Source organism: Lampetra fluviatilis, chromosome 8 (genome assembly GCF_964198595.1).
Source record: "Lampetra fluviatilis chromosome 8, kcLamFluv1.1, whole genome shotgun sequence".
Taxonomy (NCBI): domain Eukaryota; kingdom Metazoa; phylum Chordata; class Hyperoartia; order Petromyzontiformes; family Petromyzontidae; genus Lampetra; species Lampetra fluviatilis.
In genome coordinates, this window is record NC_136282.1 from 12,796,919 (window position 1) to 12,818,142 (window position 21,224).

The 21,224-nt window shown below is 50.1% G+C and overlaps 1 protein-coding gene across 4 annotated transcripts in view; it reads right to left on the bottom strand.

Annotated features, from left to right (window-relative positions):
* The window catches only part of LOC144933900 (uncharacterized), a 105,570-nt gene extending 85,646 nt beyond the window's left edge, over nucleotides 1-19,924 (bottom strand). For all 4 annotated transcript variants that reach the window (XM_078859191.1, XM_078859189.1, XM_078859193.1 and 1 more), the window contains exons 1-7: nucleotides 19,434-19,924; nucleotides 17,224-17,450; nucleotides 15,014-15,119; nucleotides 12,515-12,710; nucleotides 8,118-8,244; nucleotides 2,733-2,841; nucleotides 234-316 (exon numbers count right to left, since the gene is read on the bottom strand). In XM_078859191.1, the coding sequence (XP_078715317.1) occupies nucleotides 234-316; nucleotides 2,733-2,841; nucleotides 8,118-8,244; nucleotides 12,515-12,710; nucleotides 15,014-15,119; nucleotides 17,224-17,450; nucleotides 19,434-19,461 (876 nt within the window). In that variant the 5' untranslated portion in view covers nucleotides 19,462-19,924. The remainder of the gene's footprint in view (nucleotides 1-233; nucleotides 317-2,732; nucleotides 2,842-8,117; nucleotides 8,245-12,514; nucleotides 12,711-15,013; nucleotides 15,120-17,223; nucleotides 17,451-19,433) is intronic.
* Between the last annotated feature and the right edge of the window lie 1,300 nt (nucleotides 19,925-21,224).

The following is a 21,224-nucleotide window of genomic DNA, read 5'->3' on the forward strand; positions in this document are numbered from 1 at the left end:
GAGCTTAGCCGTGGGCCTCTTACCTGGTCACGTAACGTAAACATTCTTTTCGCTTATTCTGCAGGAGGCTCACAACTCACCAGAGGTCGCAAACGGGTTTTGATTCCTTACCCGTACCCGGCCGCACCAGGGTCGCAAATGGGTACCCGTACCCGTACCCGGCCGGGTACGGGTAGCCGGGTATCGGGTAGGATACGGGTATCGGGTACCCGGTTGCGACCTCTGCAACTCACCGCGAGGAGCGTGGACAGGAAGTAGAGCTGGCGCGGGTCCAGGACTGGGAGAAGCCAGCGGAGGAAACGGTTTCGCATCGCGTCTGTAACTCGGTTGGAAAACAAAACAAAACACACGAAGAGGCCCACAAACGGCGGGACCTGGAGCGGTTGTTTTTTTTTGTTATTCATCAAATCTTGAATTGTCACGCGAAGAGGAGGAGCCTGTCTGGAAAGTTTCAGCTCGTTGGGCTTGTAAAACATCGTCAAAATCTTCGTCAAAGATTTGAAACAATGTAAACAGACGATGAGGCAAGTTCAATAACAGTGTGGGAAAAAACACAAGCCCGCCCACCCCACACACACACACGCAATCTATTCGGTTCTATACGTACACTTTCTGGTTTATCAGAATCAGCATCTTTGTTTAGACTTGGAGGAGGACGGCGATTGGGCTATGAAGCTTTTTTTCGCAGATGCCCGGTATGGGCGGGTCAGCAAGTTACAACGGCAAACAGTCGGGAGTGTGTTTAGCTATTGATGGAATGGGGTTTGTCCGTTACTCAATAGCTGCTGATTGATAACCTTACTAATTGGCGGTGTCGAGTGGTGACGGGTTTAACGACACATTTGTATCTACGCGCTCCAACCCAAAAACCTCTATTACTATATGACTATTATGGTAACTTTTCAGACGTCAATTTAACAAAACACAAAAAAACACCGTTCATCAGGAAACGTTTTTAAAATGTAATTCTAATCAGAATTACTCTTGTCATCCAATTCAGCCTCTCTCCTGGCTTCTCTATGTACGTGCCATCAAGAAGGGTCATTGCCTGAAACGTCGTCTAGTATATACACACGGTATTACTGTCGGCTGTGCTTGGGCACCGCTGCCAGTGCAGCAGCAGAAAAGCAGCGTCACCAAATCATTTGTTAAGTTAAGACGACGGCATCTCGCGGGACGTGCACTTGGTGAGCGACGTTGATCACGTGTAATTCCCACCTGGAATTAACGAACAGCAACAGCTGTTGGTTTGCGAGGGGGGGGGCAGAGAGTGGTGATTTTCAAAAAAATTAACACGTGTAGCCGAGTGGATCAGAGGGTCACAGAGATCCAGCACCGCTGAGATCCGAGTTTCAAATCCACGCTGAGATTCTAGTTTCAAATTCACGCTGATATTCTAGTTTTGAGTCCACGCTGAGATTCTAGTTTCGAATCCACGCTGAGATCCTAGTTTTGAATCCAAGCAGCCACCCATGGTATATATAAACCCGATTCTCGAGTGTGGTATCGAGTTGATGACGATCATGATTTCAGCCCGGTCACCAATGACTTTTCCAAAGACAAAAAAAAAATCCCTGACCTTGGTGAAATGAATCCTATATTACTGCGCCCTACATCGCTGTAACCCCACGAGGATAAAATAAACGTCGGTGTTGACAAAACGAAGCGAGATGGACGTGGCTGGGTGCCAAAGTAATTTCCAGAACAGCGTTGCTGACTGTTCCAGCTGGCACCGAGGCAGTCCTGCTCACGGCGGCTGGCTAACTCTGGAGTGCCTGGCTCACCTGAACACTGCACACAACCTTCCGTTCACTCTAAACTAAACTATAAACTGTTTTTTTTATTTTACCATGGTAAGGTCTACTGAACTATAGGGCCCTTTTTCAGAAGGGGCCTGTCTATCACAAATGACGACTCAACGAAGTGGCTTATCATTTGGAAATGTATAGCAGTCAAATAGCCTTAAGCGTATTTTGATTATAAATGTGGATGAAAAAACCGGAGGACCCGGAGAAAAATCCACGCCACCACGAGGAGAGAGAGAGAGAGAGACATGCAAACTCCAAATATACAACAGGATCGAACCCACGACCTTCCTGCATACCAGGCGAGGGAGTTAACATCTCGCCACCGTGGCAGCCGTACTGCATAACCACTAAGGTGTGTGGAGTGCGGTAATGTGTGGCCCACTGAGGGTATTTCAAATCCCTACTCGGCCCACTGATCCTTGACCCGTTGGCACAACAATGGCTTTATTAGTGCCACACACAGGGTGGCAAATGCTTCGCAATGATTTTCTTTAAACATTTTATCTCAAGATTCCAATGTGTGTGAGAGATAGCAAAGTCACCGGGACAAAAAACCTCATTGAATAAGGACGATCAAATATCGTGGAATGTTTGCCAGAATTTTTTTTTTGTTTGGGGGGGGGCCCAATGTGATGTGAAACTTCTACTAATGTGAAATTAAATACGCAGTGCGTACATACGATATACAGAGTGTACGCTAAGCCTTCGGTCCATGATGGACACTGCTAATGGTGGACGCTGCCCATGGAGGAAACAGCCCATGGTGGACACAGCCCAGGGTGGACACGATCCATCATGAATACTGAAAACATTTGCCACCCCAGATGGTTTCCACGAACCCCCCCCCCTTAGCGCACGCACTCTACCCGCCCCCCACGCCGAACTCCCGCCCGTGCGTTAAGATCCAACCGGCCCCCCACTCACCGTCCCAGCGCCGCTCGTAGCAGTGGAACAGACGTCGTTGCCGGCGAGAGAACCCCCCCCAAGTGGGGGGCTCGGCGGCCGGGGAGCGGTCGTTGAGGGCCACCTTCCCCTGCCGAGCGTGGGGAGGAGAGATGAGACCGGGAGGGGAGGGGGGTAGGGGTTATGGTGGTGGGGGGGTGACGAAGAGAGGGGAGGCAAACGACGTTTCACGGCCGACCTGGGGCACCCAGGATCTCTCGGTCGTGGTCTGGGGTGGAGCGGTGGCGCAGTGGTTCACGCACTGCGCCAGCTGCGAGTTCTACTCGCCGCCACGGCTAATATCGGTGGCGAGCGATATCTGAACTGAGCTCCCCAGGGGGGCAGCCTCTCCGCGCTGGCTTGCGTGGTGAAGTATGGTCAAACAGAATGGTCGAACAGTTCCCCGTGAACGACATGGTACATGGGAAGGCCTTCATCCAGCAGTGGATTGTCGTAGGGCCAGAGGCTTATGAACACGTGTTTGCAGGCTCACGCGGGCTTGCTGCTACTCGACCACACACTTTGCTTTTCATCTTGCCTGACGTGTTAAAACAAAAAACGCGTCCTGTCCTGTCCTGTAATTTTCTATCATTTATCGCGTTATATTTTTCTGACGGTTCCCAGTTCATTGCCCGGTCGAATTTTTTTGATTTGTTTCATTTGGCTCTGCGTGAGGGTCTGTTCAATGCATTCACATCTTGAGGTGCACTCAATATATATTCCTGGACATCGATGAAAAAAGAGCTTCACAGCTTATCGGATTCCTCCGGCAATAAATAAAAGCTCTGATTCCGGTATCGGGCGGCGCAGGTGTCCGCTTTCGCCCCCGGCTGCTGACGCTTGCAGGCCGGTGCGACGTGGATTTATGGGGAATTAAAAAAAGCATGCAAATCGCTAAGTTCCTGCGGGGAATCTGAGACCAGCATTTCCGGCCGTGTGGCCAAACACCGACTCGTGTGAATTGGGGCCCAGTAGCTTGCGGTTATGATTAATTGCTCGGCGCGCAAGGAAGGAAATTACGTGCAGTTAATTGCCGCTAGATGGATGGGTTTGCGAGCGTGTTGTAATCAATACACTGCACAAACACAGTCAGTGAAATAGAGAGTGGGAGAGAGAAAGAGGAAGATTGTTACATCACCATCATCATCATCATTCGCAATATATTGCCATTGTGTGTCAGCGGCCCAGTATTCCAGATATGAGGGCGCCATGGTGGCGAGATGTTGACTACCTCGCCTGGTGTGCAGGAGGTCGTGGGTTCTATCCCGACCCTAACACCTGCTGCTGTATATTTGGAGTTTGCGGTGTCTCTCTCTCATCATCATCATCACGGTGGCTAGGAGATGTTAACAACCTCGCCTGGTGTGCAGGAGGTCGTGGGTTCTATCCCGACCCTAACACCTGCTGCTGTATATTTGGAGTTTGCGGTGTCTCTCTCTCATCATCATCATCACGGTGGCTAGGAGATGTTAACCACCTCGCCTGGTATACAGGAGGTCATGGGTTCTATCCCGACCCTGACGCCTGCTGCTGTATATTTTGAGTTTGCGGTGTCTCTCTCTCATCATCATCATCACCGTGGCTAAGAGATGTTAACTACCTCGCCTGGTATGCAGGAGGTCATGGGTTCTATCCCGACCCTGACGCCTGCTGCTGTATATTTGGAGTTTGCGGTGTCTCTCTCCCCGTGGTCGCGTGGATTTTTCTCTGGCTCCTCCTCATTTTCCCTCCACGTTTAGAATCAACGTGCATTTAGAATTCTTTGGCTGCTATAAATGTCCACGTGATAAGCCACTTCGTTGAGCTATCATTTGTGGCCAGGTCGCTTCTGAAAAGAGCTACATAGCTCAGTGGGCCTTAGTTTAATGTCTACTGCTGTGTCACCATTGGCAGTAGGGACTGCAATCAGAGGCAACTCACAAGAGCCCCGTTCGAGAGGGTATTTGGCCTACTCTTCTACGCTGGCTAAAATTTTTTTTTTACAAAGAGGTGCGAGTACCCACACTTTACCCCACCACGCCATCGACTCACCGCGTTTATACGACAGGGTGAGAGAAGGAGGCGGTGAGTGAGGGAGGGGAGTGAATTTAAAGTGACTCGCCTTCGCAGTTTAAAGCGCCGCGCCACGGGATAAGGATCGGGCCCCAAGTTATTAAATTTTAATCGCGTAAGTGGTCGGCGTGGAATGATTTCCCCGCGTTGCAATTTGATGAAGTGTGGCAATCAACGCTTCGGTTTAGAATGTTTAGTATCAATTATTAGTATTGTGTTGTTTTTTTACAGCGGTGAATTAAGCAGACAACTCGTCCCTGCAGCGATCACTCGAACCCGCTACGCACACGCGGGACCTTCGTCGCCATAGCCATCATCGGTCATGTTCCATCCACTGCTGGATGAAGGCCCCCACAAGCATTCGCCATCTCTCACCATCCCGCGATACGAGGGATGCGAATCGAACTCTGCGGCGATTTTGACGAATGCGACGACGCGTGGACGGCGAGCGTGAGAAAAAAAAAACGCTCAAAAATATTGCCATGGGACAACCTCCCTTGCCAGTATCAAAATATAGGAATAGGTTGTACCCTTTCTGGCAATAAAACAGTTGTGTTCAGATGTTGAAAGACCAAACTGAAACCTTTGGCGAGGAATGATGTCTGCATTAACCACATAAACTGGTGGTGATCATGCAAAAAAACCATGCTCTGCTAGTATATGATGATGCATTGTCTTTGAAACTGATTGGTCCAGCTTTCTGTAGAGCCTAGTCTCAAACAGCTCAAGTATATATGGTCAATGCATGGGGGGTGTGGGTGGGTTGGGGGGGGGTGCATGGGGGTGTGGGTGGGTGGGTTAGGGGGGATGCATGTGGAGTGTGGGTGGGTTGGGGGGGGTGCATGGAGGATGTGGGTGGGTGGGTTTGGGGGGGGGGGGGTGCATGGGAGTGTGGGTGGGTTTGGGGGGGGGGGGGTCTTGAACCGTTCAATTTTGATGATCTCCCTAATTCACTGCCGGGGTGGGTGGCGGGGTGGGGGTCGAGCAAGGAGCCGAGCCGGGGATTTCAGGGCCTATTTAATCAGCTCGATCGAGATGGACGGCGCGCGCAAAACACGGAGAGGCGCGGCTGATAAGGCAATTAGACGCCTGCCCGAGATTTACATTCGTCGCGTGCGCGCGCGCGCGTGAGTGAGTTCGTGCGCGCGCGCTCGCTCGCAATAGGCGCCAATGTGGCAAGGGAGCTTGCGGGCGACCAGCTAACGGTAGCTCCTGAAACCCTTAGACGCACGCGGTCAAGGGTTTGGTGAATCTGAGAACTGAGGGGACGCGGGCGATGGGCGATCGTCATCGTGGTTACGCGTTCGGGTGCTCTTGCGAAGGCGAAAGATGGCTTATGTCGGGTAACCCTTAGAGAGGCCCGAGTCGGCAACCTGCTTCTCCGGAGCCGCAAGGCTCCTCTTCAAGGGCTGCTTCGTGCCGTTATTTATTAAGGACCCACCGGCTCGTATACGCGTGCATTGCGGCCCTTTGAAATATTGAGTTTCATACCGAATTCAAACAAAAGCAACGTCTGTTCTTGTTATTTTGGTTGCCGGTCTCCCCTACGTTAAGAGAGATCTCCGTTGTAAGCGATTTGGCCGTTCGCTGGCTCTCTGTGTCTCACGGTTGGGGAACTTGTCGAGAAGCGTAAACCACCACCACCACGTCAACTCCGGTCGTTATCCTCGCAGCAGCAGCGGCTTTTGACCGCTAACCATCGAGCAAAGACGGCGGTCATTGCATCGCGTGGCGCTTTCGGACGCGCTTCTGCGGCCGTCTGGAATGCTCTTCCTTCCGATATTACGAAGCCACTGGAGATATGCGCTTTTTAAATAATCCCGATTGAAAACGAATTTCTTTAGAACTGCTTTTTGTGTTTAGTTTGTTGTTCTTCTCCGGCAAACTCCGATTAGCACGATTAGCTACGTACGGTGCGAAAGAAGTTCAACAAACAATGCACTGTAAGTTGTAACTTCTTTTGCACCGTACAAGTTCAACATGGAAAGGCGCCCCGAGCCAGGAATCGAGCCCAGGTCCTCTTTGCTGCGAGACGCGTTACCAGCGCAGCCGACGCCGCTTGCCGCCGACGCGGCATTCAACTCCACGTGGACATCCCATGGAGATGGCCCCCGCGTCGTACGGGCTCACTACCGCCGCGCGCGCGCGCACGGAGAGGCGACCGCGCAGTTTCCGTAACGCGTGCGGCGACACGCAACGCCGCACGCGGATCCCCAGGGGTTTGCGAAATCGGCGATATTAAATCGACGAGATTGAATCTCATTCACGACGAGTTCTTCATTATTACCTCCCCGTGTGCGCTGACCCCCCACCCCCTCCCCGCCATTGCGTGCTGGCTAACGCGCACGTGCGCGTACACGTGCGCGTACACGTGCGCGCGGACGCGTTCGTAACGCACGCTGCACGGTTACCTAATCATCGCCAGAGTGTGACATGCGAGCCGTCTGTTTTTGCACCCTCTGGCCTTGATAAGCCTAATTGCATATAAGCAGGCCAACGCGCGGGTCTGCTAACGCGAATGGAAAATTAATGATGAAAGCCACGGCGGCGCGCTCGTGGCGATGGCAACTCCTTTTCATTAGTTCGCAGAGTTGGCAGTTGGCCAGATTAAGTAACGAACCCATTTCTTTTTTCATTGTTTCTTTCATTTTTTAGTCTGCAGTTAAGTCGCCGGTGACCATCAAATCGCTAAATTTGAGAACGCGGTTTAGTCACTGCCGGCTGAAACTTGAACTCAAATCCAGGGTCTCAGCTGTGCCGGCGTTGAGGGGAAATTGGAAACAAGAGGCCCTAATTAATGTCCTTGCCCCAGGACCCAAGCAAGCAAACCAGGATTCATAAAAATAACAATTTTATTTTACCAGGTAAGGGCCACTAAGCTATAGAGCTCTTTTTCAGAAGCCACCTGGCCACAAATAATATCTCAACGAAGTGACTTGTGTGGAAATGTATAGCAGCCAACCACTCTAAACGCATGTTGATTCTAGATGTGGAGGGGAAATCCAGAGGAAGACCCGGAGAAAAATCCACGCGACAGCGGGGAGAGAGACACGCAAACTTTAAATATACAGCAGCAGGCGTCAGGGTCGGGATCGAACCCATGACCATCCTGTATACCAGGCGAGGTAGTTAACATCTCCTCGCCACCGTGATGATGAGAGAGAGACACGCAAACTCCAAATATACAGCAGGCGTCAGGGTCGGGATCGAACCCACGCGCTCCTGCATACCAGGCGAGGGAGTTAACATCTCCTAGCCACCGCCGATCACTCAGCACAGCAGAGCCAGCGAGGCGTGAGTCGACTGCCCCCTCACCGTGCGCGTGTGCAGCGCGGGCAGAACGAGACCCCCTGTCCTCCTCAAGCTCGGCCCCTTCTCGTCGCCTCGTCTCGTAGTCCCAGCAGCAGCACCTGCAGCTGCTGCCCGCTGCCAGTCGACATCTCTGCAGCGGAAGGAAAGACCGAAAGCACATCTTTAACCGTGCACCCACGCTACCGATATACAAATAGCGTCTTGATCAAATCGCGCCGGAATACCGCCCGATCTCGTCAGATCCCGAAAGCTAAGCAGGTTTTTTTGGGAGGGGGCCTGTATCAGCGCTTGTTGGGTGGGCGAGCGCCACGCGCACGTTCGTCGCTGCAGCACGACCGCGAGGCTCCGAGGGCAGCGGAGGGCAGCGGAGGGCAGCGGAGGGCAGCGGAGGGCAGCTCAGCAAAATCCTCGAATTGTACCGCACGTCCTGTGCTCCCGGCTCTGTTGTCCCCACACATTCGCCGACGTGGGTCCGTGGAGGGGCTATTTTAAGCACGGTCCTTTAGGAGGTCGGACTACCCACACTTTAATCCCCCCCCCCACCGCCCCCGCCGCACGTGTTAAACCTTCCGATGCCGTGGCGGGCCCGTTTATCCTGCCGCGTGGAACAGACGTGTGTGGGCAGCGGTAGGCGCGCTGCACTGCAAACCCGGCGACCCGAGTTCGATTCCCCCTCACGACTGATAACAGTGGCGAATATTTGAACCGGTGCTGGGCCTCCCCTACCTAGGTCGACTCAGCCTAAAAAAAAATTAGCCGTGCTGGCCTTCATAGCTGCTCGTTAACAGCACTTGCTCCAACAGTCTGGTTTAAGGCTACACGGGGGATCTTAGTCTTGGTTTGTGAGGTCCAGAGATCAATGTAGCTTGAAAGTACAAACAGATTAAATTGGAATGGGCCTAACTGCTTTATCGTCCATGAAGCAAACAAATGGCTCGCGGAGTCGTAAATTAACGTCGACGCTTGCTCGGCAATTGTTCTGCACGAGAACAACAACAACAAACAATCACCCCGCTATGTTATGTAATCATTGCCTTGGGACTCATCTACGTTGCACATTAATACGACGGTTAAAGCTGCCACAGTCCACAGCGCTGCCGTGCTTAGCAGCAACAACAACAGCAGCAATCCAGGGGTTCGCCAGTTCGACTCTCATCTCCCAGTGCGGCATTTGAAATGATGGAGGGGGGGGGGGGGACAACGCGTCTTTAACTCACCCCCACCCGCCCCAACCGTGTCCACACAGCGGCAGATTTTATTTTTTACCCCCTGAGCTATGCGGCTATTTTTCAGAAGCGACCTGGCCACAGATGATAGCTCAACGAAGTGGTGGCCTTATCGCGTGGACATTTTATAGCAGAAGCCAAACGCTCTAAACGCGCAAATGCGCACTCTAAATATGACCACGTACGAACGTGCACGCCCGCGTTTTAGTCGATCGCGTGGAAAAGCAATCCAATAAAACAAAACCCTACGAAACCCAACCAGCCCTCTGAGAAGCGATCCCCTCGACCTCCTTCTCGTGGAGGTCATTCCGCGGGCAGTGGCGTATTACAAACTAAACTACGAAGCGATTGTGATTTAAAGCCTTCGTGACTGCAAGGATTCATATTCTTGGTTCATTCGGTAAAGTCACGTAGAAGGGAAATAATAAAATAATAAACATATAAAACAATAAAATTCTCACGACGTTTCGACTGCAACACAAGCAATCATCATCAGGTGTGAAATCCACAGCAATAAAATTTGAAAAAAGTGGCGCTGTCCGTGGTGCTGACGTTAAGAAAAAAACGCCACTTTTTTCAAATTTTCTTGCTGTGGATTTCACACCTGATGATGATTGCTTGTGTTGCAGTCGATACGTCGTGAGAATTTTATTGTTTTATATGTTTATTATTTTATTATTTCCTTCGACGTGAAGGAGGGAAAAAACCGGACTCGAAAAAAAAAACGCGCGACCACAGGGAGAGAGAGAAACATGCAACCTCCAAATATATAGACGTCGGGGTCGAGATTAACCCCACGACCTCCTGTATACCAGGCAAGGTAGTAAACATCTCGCCACTTAGGTTCACTCCGTCGCTCCGTCTCGTCCGACCGCTGTTGTCCCTTCCACCCCGCCACGCGCTCTGCCCAAAGCTCCCTCTCTGATTTTCTCTGAGCAGCCCAACGCGGCGCTGCCTACGACCCGTGCTGGTTCTCTGATCCCACGTGTACCCCCCCCCCCCACTCCTCCTCTCCCTTCGTCCCTCCGTTGTAACAATTCCAAGCACGTAACCCTCTCTCCCATCCTTCTCCGCGCAACTCCTCGGCGTTTTGTTCCGTAGTTTTTTCGTCGGAATATTTTACCGTGCGAGTATCTCACAATGCCGCGCGTCAAAGAAACACTCGCAGCGGGGAGGCTGCCTGCTGCGACACGTGTGACGCGGGCGCCCCCGTGGTGTCCACGAGATTGGGGAGGGGGGCAGAGGGATGGCGGGGGATGACAGCCCCCCCCCCCCCCCCCGTGCAACCTCCTCCTGATCAATTCTTATAATCAGGTGAACAATTGTGCGTACGATCATTTCTGTAGCACTGAATTTTGTGTTTAGTTTGCTGATTAGCGCGGTTGGCTACGTATGCTGCGAAAGAAGTTCAACACACGTACATGTGGGGTGAGCGCTCAAAGGCAAATCAAATCATACTGTCGTCACTAATTCTTGTTCATCGTTCATAATCTGATTAAAGTTGCTTAACATTGCCTCCGTTGTGTCCACCCTGATTAGTTTTTGTATATACACAGCCCCCCCCCCACCTCCATCCCCTCCCACCGCTCCCAACCCACCCCAGCAAGGGCAAACGCAACTGCAGTCGTGGGCTGGCCGGAATGCCCATCGTCTTATGAGCCAACACCATTGCTCAGTCACGATTGTGATATTATTCTTGTTGTTGTTGAGATTAGCCAGGGACGCCGTTGTAGTATCTCCTTCCAAAACGTTTGACTGGCGTGGAAGAGTAGGCCAAATGCCCTCGATAAGGGGAATCTCTAGAAAAGCCTCGAAGTGGGAGGCCCTGCTTGCCGCAGTGAGTTGAGCAGGAAATTTCAGGAATGAGCCTTCTTTATAATTAGATTGGGGGTGGAGCGGTGGTGCAGTGGTGAGTGCACTGCGCTGTGACACTGCCCACCTGAATTCAATTTCCTGACCGGGGCCAACGTCGGTGGTGGTATCCTCGGTTATGGCTCGTGACGATGAAGACAGCGTGCATGTACATGATGCACTTGCATGCCCGCTACAAATGAACGCACGCACACATTTTAAAAGTTCTTTGGTTTGGCCATGTTTGTTTGTTGTAGTACAGAGTTAGACTGATGGCCTTAATCTAAGTTGTCTTGTGGTTGTTGTTGTTTGACTTGCATCCCACTGGGATTTTTGCACACAGTGTTGGTGTACGTTGCTTTTTCTGCAACATTTTGCTGTCTTTTCTTGGATTTTCTGTTTGCACATATTCACTTTAAGATGTTTTCTTGTTCATGTTTTTGTTTTCTGTTTGTTGCGGTTGCACCCGATTCAAGAGCCGAATGGCTCACAGGGCTACACCTAATAAATGAACTTGAACTACCTACTCCCAGCGCTAGGCCGACTCCCGAGCGCGGAGGATCCCTCCGCCAAACAAAATAGTTCCGCGGTTCAGTTTGCAAGTGCGAGTTCGCGTTTAACGTCATTGTTAAGAAAAAAATATTTCATGGAAGCTGGTTCGTAAGTGCGGGTGTTCGTAAATCGGGTGTTCGTAAGTGCGAGTGTTGATAAGTCGGGTGTTCGTAAATTCGAGTGTTTGTAAGTTGAAGACTGCATGTATTCATACGTAACCAACTTAGTGATGCACAAGCACAAATATCACAAACTCAACACAACCGTCAACAACACGTGGGGCCTCAATTAGCACTGCTTTAAAAAGATGATGGAAAATAAGAATTTTAAAAAATGCATCAAGCAACGTTTCGGGGCAAGGGCCCTTCTCAACGGCACATTGTCTGTGTTCACTGCTGAGGTCGTGACGGGTTTCGTATGCCCCCTGCTGCAATATGCACCGATGCCTACTTTATTGCAGGCTATATTGGCACATACAATAAAGATTGATTGTACGTATGAGGGATGTATGTATGTTGAACTTCTTTCGCTCCGTACGTAGCCAACCGTGCTAATCGGAGGTGCGGGATTGATTGAGAGAGGCCAGGGAGGTCACCAAGGGCCATCGCCTATTATGTAACCCACATTTATACTCTTTGCTTCTTTCGGTAAAGTCACGTAGAAGGGAAATAATAAAATAATAAAAAATAAAACATAATAAAATAATACAATTATCACGACGTTTCGGCCACAACGCAAGCAGCCGTCCTCAGGTGTGAATCCCGGCCTCACCTGTGTGCGCTTGGGGGCCCCTGGACGGCAGGTGGCGCCGTACCACCGCACTCCTCGCGCTCCGGGAGGAAGACGCTGGGCTCGCGGTAAACCCACGTGGAACCACCGGGTCCGCCACGTCCCACCCTGCCCCTGGCTTTGCGCGTCCACTCCGTGCTGACCGGAGCAAAGGAGAAGCCGGGGAAAGCCCTTTGCCCTGAATCAAATAATAAGAGACGCAAGGCAACAAAGGGCAAAGATCCCCCGTATAGCCTTGACAGACTGGTTGGGGCAAGTGCTGTTGGGGCGGAGCACCTATGATGGTCGGCACGGCACACGAGGGGGTGAGTGTGGCCGGAACCACGCCCGACCGCCTTTGTCTCCCTAGTGGCGATGTTTACCACACACCGCACCAGGTACTCATTTTAGGCTGAGTCGACCTAGGGGAGGCCCGGGGCCAGCTCACATAAAACCGTCACTGGTGTGACGGTTTTATGTGAGCTATAAATGGATCATCCTGTATTGTAATGTATTTGAGAGCACGGCTTAAAATTACATCTCCATCGACAACAACAAAAAAACAACGTGAATTAGGTGGGCCCGGGCGACTCGGGAGATTAATGCCGGGTTAGGGCGCTGAGCCGACACGGCCGAGAGCCCGGCTTCTAATCCGGGTTCCGGCCGCCCGCGATTAAACCTGAGTGGGTGGGAGGGGGGGGGGTCTCAAGGGAATTGTTGATAAGGATGGTGTCAACCCAGTGACCAGTGACCCCGTAGAGAGGAAGACACCAGGATGCGTTCGGCGTTGCACTTCATTTTGGCTTAATTTCTGTTTCAAGTCTAACGACCGCCTGACACACTTCTCTTGAGATGGCACATTATTGAAGACACGTTCACTTGAGATCAGGCGGAGACCCCCCCGAGTCTCCCGCGTATCTCCCCCTTATATACCGACCGAGGCCACGCCCCCCTTCCCGAACCTTCTCGCTGACTGTGGACGCTCGCTCCACCGGCAGACTCCACCGTTTGCACAAATGAACCACACAATGCCTTTGCTGATCTCGTCAAGCAGCATAAACCATCACGCGAACTCCGGTCATCCTCGCAGCAGCGGCTTATAGCTCGCCATCAAACAGTCAATGCATCCCGGGCTTTCAGATGCGCTTCTGCGGTCATCTGGAACGCTCTTCCCTCTGATATTACGATTCCACTGGAGGTATGCATTTTTACATCTAGATTGAAAAGTTTTTGCATTTAGTGTGTTGTTGTCTTTCCCCGGCACCTCCAATTATCGAGGTTGGCTACGTACCGTGCGAAAGAAGTCCAACATACAGTACCTACATTAAGGCGGGTTCTCAAATGTAGTCATTTGATGGTCTCAGTCTGGTTACCAACGACTTATATGGAGACTCACAGACTCACACAGATATCCACAGGCTATGACAAAGACCAATAGACTAACATTGCCTGAGCTGTGATTACACCGGGTTCTCATCTGTAGCGAGCTCATGATCTCAGCCCAGGCCACCGATGAATGCACGGTATTGCACTGAATTGAACTCAATTCCAGTGCTGGGAATAGTCATGCATTTTTGTTTTAATAGTGTTTCAATGCATGGCATGCTTCCAACAGTAAATGCACTGCCCGGCATTGTAGGTGGTACACGTCCTTGGTTACAGAGCCGATTGTTGGAATTCCACCGGATTGTACGTTCATTATGTGTCATAAACTCAAGAGGGGTGTTTAATCCTTGTGTAATGACAGTCGAGTCTACATTCCGTGTGAGTGGACTAGTGGCCACGGGAGGTAATGACAGGGGAGTCAGCTGTGAGTGCGAAGGGACTGGTGGCTACGGGAAGTAATGACAGGGGAGTCAGCTGTGAGTGCGAAGGGACTGGTGGCTACGGGAAGTAATGACAGGGGAGTCAGCTGTGAGTGCGAAGGGACTGGTGGCTACGGGAATGATCGAGAAGGGAGGGCGGTCAGGCGAATTTTTCTGTGTAAGTCATCGGTAACTGGGCTGAGACCAACAACTTGCTACATTCGAAAATGCGGCTTGATCACGGTTGGGTGACTAAAGAAACAAAAACCTGGGCTGGAAGCCAGGTTCTCGGCAGAGCCGGCTCATTGCCCTCGATCGTCACACTGTGGGAGCCCCGATGATGAGTGGCTGTAGGGGGTAGGGGGGTGGCTGTAGGGGACACCCACCCGTGTACATGGCGTGGCTGTAGGGGTAGGAGAGTGGATGTAGGGGGTAGGGGAGTGACTGTAGGGGACACCCACCCGTGTACATGGAGTGGCTGTAGGGGTAGGGGGGTGGCTGTAGGGGTAGGGGGGTGGCTGTAGGGGACACCCACCCGTGTACATGGCGTGGCTGTAGGGGGTAGGGGGTGGCTGTAGGGGACACCCACCCGTGTACATGGCGTGGCTGTAGGGGGTAGGGGGTGGCTGTAGGGGACACCCACCCGTGTACATGGCGTGGCTGTAGGGGGTAGGGGGTGGCTGTAGGGGACACCCACCCGTGTACATGAAGTCGCGGTGCAGCGCGGGTTGGAGTGCGGTCCAGAGCAGCTGCGCTTGGGCCGGGCCGCCCCAGCGCACGAGCTCACGGAGCACGGAACAGCGCTGCGTGCAGAACGCACGACGTGCACGCACACACACAGTTCAGAACACCACGCATCCTACACACCTGCCAGAGTGATACACACACACCAGCATGGGTGACACACACACACCAGCAGAAGTGATATACACATCAGCAGGAGTGTCAGCGTCATAGTCCAAATTTGCTAAATGAAGTAACAAATGACACTGTAAATGACTCAATCGAGATTATGCAAAGCAAACGCTTGGCAGCAACCTCCCGAGAAAGAGTCTTTCGATTCAGCGAGGGTTTTCTGGGTAAGAAGAACATCATACGAGTGACAATTTACGTACTTTATGCGAGATGTACAAATAACTTTAATGCTGTATATGTGGCGGGGGACGGATCCGTGAAGGAGGTGTATTGTTCAACCATTTATTTTGACCACTTTCATCTCTCCAAAGAAACATTCCACATTGTTTAGGAGAAAGCTCGCCTCGTACGAGTTTTTGGTTTGTTAGCGGACGACACTTAATCTTGAACCCATCTCTGCTCCCTTTGTTGCATCTTGCAATCATGTCCTGTCGATTGTTGCCGTGGCAATGCAACTCGAACAGTGTAATCCGAACATCCGAGATGGTTAATACTTTCTCCATTTATGAAAATGCCCCTAATTCTCCAATTCAAACTTCGGGAAAACATTGTCCAAATCCCACCCTGAGTAGCGCCCATGACATGATTCGTATTTCCTCTGAGCATCCGGGCTGTATTGTCTCTACGTGGCGCACGTGGTGTGGAGGCTGCCACCTACTACCGTTAATACGCGGTAACCGGTAACCTTTGGTACCTCATTTGCCAGTAAAAAATATGATAATTGGGTTTTTACTCTTTTATCTGGCAACAAAACAGACACCTTTTTTACGAGGAGTCATGTTTGCATAGACAACAATACCTGCAGTCATAATGCAAACAATATATGCATACATTATCAGAGTTATGTTTTTGTTTGCATGTATGCATACATTATCAGAGTTATGTTTTTTGTTTGCATTATGACTGCAGGTATTGTTGTCTATGCAAACATGACTCCTCGTAAAAAATGTGTCAGTTTTGTTGCCAGATAAAAGGTAAAAAAACAATTATCAACCGGTAACCTTTTGCAGCATCGGTTACCGGTTTTAGAAAAGTCAGGAAACTGGCAACCGATTCCCGTGGAACTTTAATAAGTCACGAACAGCACCGACTGGCACACGCGCACGTGCGCGCGCGAACGTCCAATCAGCGGCAACGTGGTTCATTTTGCTCTCGTTTCTCAGTAAAAGGGCAAAGACGCAGCTCTGAAATTGCTCGCTCGCGCGAGCAGAGACCTCCACAAGAGGTAATTGCGGCCCACATCCTTCCACACTGGCCAGATGTCTTGGATGAGGAGGGATGTACCCACACTTTACCACCAGGCACGCGCTCTGCCGATTGACGAACTGTCTACTATGTACTCGGCATGGTATCATTCACCCCACATCCATTGGCAACGTCTTGGTCGGGATGTCACGATTCTATTCACGAATTTTTCCTATTTCGGTGTATATAAATGTGTCGCGTTAAATTTCGATTTAAAGCTTTCGTGACTGCAGGGATTCATCTTCTTGGTCCTTTCGGTAAAGTCACGTAGAAGGGAAATAATAAAACTAATAAATAATAAAATAATTCTCACGACGTTTCGGCCACAACGCAAGCAGCCGTCCTCAGGTGAAGAGCAGGTCTGTCGGGGAGATAGCTGACAGCTGTCTTTTCGACAGACCGAAACGTCGTGAGAATAATTTTATTATGTTTTATTGTTATTATTTTATTATTTCCCTTCTACGTGACTTTACCGAAAGAACCAACAAGATGTGTCGCGTTAGTTTGTATCGTTTCTTGTATATTTCGTTCTAGTTCGCGAGCCTAAACGTAGCGTGAGCGAATTGTTTTTGTTCTCACGCTCTGCACGAATCGTGACGAATCGTTTGCTGCAAGCGCTGGGGTTGGCAGTGGAGGGTGAGCAAATCGTTTGGATGACTTCAAAAACAGGCGTCTATTTTTATTTGCCTGACATTTCTGCCCGTGGAGTTGTGATTGCGATGACGCACGTTCGCGTAACGACAGTACTTGTGAGTGGTCCCATTGTGTCATCCAGGCCGCCACAGCTTGCAACATCCTCTCGAATTCACGCTGCTGCTGCTGCTCCTGCTGATGATGATGCGGCTGCTGCTGCTGCTGATGATGACGATGGTGATGTTTTGGGTCTCTGCGTCTTCCCGACGTCAGGAGGTCGGTCCCACCATTCACAAATCCTAGCCCCCGCAGTCCATTCACCATCACCGTTGCCATGGCACCTGTGATACGAGGAGATTAATACAGTTCAGGTTTCAAGGTGGCTGGCGAGTGGTCTCTGTCAGTATGCGCGCGGTCATTGATGGCTCAAAGAGTGGCTGTGGGTGAGAATTGACAATTTCGAAATTGAAAAAATAATTTCACAATTGAAAGATTTTAAATTGAAAATTACGACGTGATCATTGACAATTCGTTTTTTCGGCATTGAGAACTCAATTTGTAATAATTGAAAATTACGACATGATCATTGACAATTCGTTTTTTCGGCATTGAGAACTCAATTTGTAATAATTGAAAAATCACACTTGATAACTGACGATTCAGATTGAATAATTGGACGCTTGTAGCTAAATGTGACATTTTGCGTGACCCTTTTTTCCAGCTGATGAGACGCACCGCCGACGTGTATGTATTATAATTCACTGTGTAACAAAAATGTGTATTTTTTTTTGTTCCTGGGTAGTAAGTGTTATTTTCCAATTGCTTATGCCTCAAAAGTACAAAAAATGGCTTATGCCTCAAAAGTACATAAAATGGCTTTTATTCCCCACAAACTTTGCTTTTGTGACTAGGACATTGATATATTGAAATTTACCTATTTTCAATGAAAAAAACGTGGTGTGCATTTGTGTCATTCCTTCACGTAAAGTCCTGGTCACAAAAGCAAAGTTTGTGGGGAATAATAGCCATCTTCTTGGTTCTTTCGGTAAAGTCACGTAGAAGGGAAGTAATAAAATAATAAAAATAAAACAAAATAAAATAATTCTCACGACGTTTCGGCCACAACGCAAGCAGCCGTCCTCAGGTGCTTGCGTTGTGGCCGAAACGTCGTGAGAATTATTTTATTGTGTTTTATTTTTATTATTTTATTACTTCCCTTCTACGTGACTTTACCGAAAGAACCAAGAAGATGAATCCCTGCAGTCACGAAAGCTTTAAATCGAAAATTACGTAGTAGTTTTTAACCCTCCCCTCCCGGTATCTCTCTCTAGCCACCCTGCGTGTGTCCACCCACAGCAGCATAAATGGGTTCACCACAGGAAGTCGATGGACAGGTCACGTGTGCTGGGGCAAAGTGTGGTTGTACTCCCACATTTCCCAAGACACCAGGCCAGCATGGAAGAGTAGGCCAAATACCCTCTTAGAGGGGATTTATAGAGCTCTCTCTCTCTCTCTCACTCGTGGAGGCCCTTCCGACAGCAGCGGCGTGAACATTTTTTTTTAAAGATCTACAAGACTGCGTAATCACGGAAAGGCAAACCATGCAATGACTGGATTTGAGAGACATTAACTTGGGGTGACTCAGAGTGGAAATATCACCGGATGAAACTCTGCATCGGTTCCAATTCCAGGCGCACGTAAACATTTGTTTGGCCGTCACGTTGAATTTACGCGATGGACGTGACCTTTGTATTTTATACATTCAAATTATTACAATCAAGGTGAACTCTCGTGCAATTATAACATTTATAACGAGCGTCTAGAACTAGCGGGAGCTTATACCGCCATTGTAACTTTGGAGAGAGCTATTGGAGGACTGCTATGGTGAGGGCTGTTGTTTGTTCAGGGTTACGGGTCAGGCTGGCTGGTAGGGGCATTTGCTAACAGCAATATGCGTCAGTCAGGTGGCACGCATTGTTGAGCGCACTGCGCTACGAACCTGACGACCTGAGTTCGATTCCCGACCACGACTATCGTCATCGGCGAGTGATATCGAAACCAGTCCTGGGGTCTCTCCCCCCCGCCCATGATCCCACCCCCATCCCATGACCGACACGGTGTGGTAAAGCCTTAATCCAGCAGTGAAATTACCTAAAGGATGTGCAAAAAATGAATGTCACGGATGAAAGCGATTAAATATAGAATTAGCCTTAATTTGAACACGGAATAATAATTTAAGAATTTTCAGAAACGAAACACGACATTATCAACGAATGCACACACTAATTATATTTGCACATTAATTCGGAGTTGCGATTAATTACCTGTGTCGGTGTTCAAGATCTGCCACATCGCTTCTTCACCAGCCACAGCGGTCGTCACCAGCGCTTAGTGTAAGCGAGATGTATTTAGATTCTATTTTCTGAGAGTTTGACTTAAAGTCTTAACGCTGCCGTGGCCGTGTCTGCAAACTCGCAGGGGCTTTCAGCAAATAACACTCTTCCAACTATTCACAAACACCGCTCGCTACATACGCTGCAGCCTCATGTTCCGTTACCTAATATTATCGACCACGATGTGCCTTCTTCCAGTCCTATCTCTCTATCTTGTACTCCGTGACTGTATTGCCCCACTATCTGGCCGCTTTGGTGGCGCTTGCTGTTGCGGCTGCGGTAGTTGCTGTTGACTTAGCCGATATGTGTGTGTGTTGTATTCCTGGCAACCGCGCTTGGACTGAAAACATTTGTGACAAATGTAATCTCCTCCTCCTCCTCCTCCTCCGAGCCGTCCCATCGCCTCCCCCCCAACCACCCAACCAAAGGAAATGGGAAAAAGATTCCACGTAATAGACTTTAACAGACTGTAGAGGCAAGTGCTGTTAGCGAGCACCTATAACAAGCCGGCACGGCACACGATGGGATGGGTGGCCAGCACAACGCCCGACCGCCTTTGTCTTCCCAGTGGCGATGTTAACACATCTCACCAGGTACTCATTTGAGGCTTAGTCGACCTAGGGGAGGCCCAGGATCGGTTCAGATGTATCGTCGCTTGTGTAAGTGGCCGTGAGCGGGAATCGAACTCGATAGCCGGGCTCGTTAGGGGCCATCCATTTATTACGTACGCATGGAGGGGGGAGGGGGGGTTGACCCAAATGCGTAGCTTGCGTATGGGCGGTCTACTGACCATGTGCGTACGCATAGGAAACGGGGGGGGGGGGGTGAAGCCTCGATAATAATTTGTCTACATTGGCCTTCAAATGAGTTAGATAGTCCGGCGGTGGACTATCTGTTTGCTTAAGCACGTGAACATTATTAATCCTTGATCGTTTCTGCGTGGATTAATTCTCGGCCGTTCTATAGAATTCGGTGGGGGAGGGGGGGGTGCAAAAAGTACGCGTGCCTACAGGGAGGGATGGGGGGGGGGGTCAAGTTTTGACAGATTTTTGCGTAACCTACCCAATGGATGGCCCCTTAGTGCAGGTAGCGTGCCAACCACTCACACCACCGCCCACGCCGTCACATCCATTGGCTGTGCCGTCGCTTAGCAAAACGAGTGGGAGGACGAGAGGCTGGTGCGTGGAGAGCGTGACGCCAAACAGCGGGAGATGACGCCACTCGCAATTTAGCAATGCGCGCTAGCACAGTGGCATACAATATTTAAACGTGAAAAAAAACTTGACACATCCGTCAATATCACCGGATGTCCTTGAAAGGACATGTATGTAACAGGCGACGCTTCGGTCAAAAAGCCATTTTTTATATAGCACTTTACAATCCGGGGCCTGATGAGAATATCTTTTTTAAAATGTTGTCCTGATGACCAGCTTAATTTTTTTTATATCTAAAAAAAAGGAAGAGGAACGCCTCACTGAATCTCATGATCATTTTTCAGGAGGCTCCTGCCACGTCTTCGCAGCAGGGAGAGGAGGGGAATGATTGATATTTATAGAATCCCAATTTTGAGTGGTTTGCGAGTACATACATTTTTCAATTTTGGACCCTGACACCGACACATTTCGGCCCCTTCTTGCGAATGACGTTGTCACGCGACCTTCAACGTTCACTCTGTGAAGCAGACGACAAGTATTTTCTGCCGGCGAATTCGCCCCGTGGTAT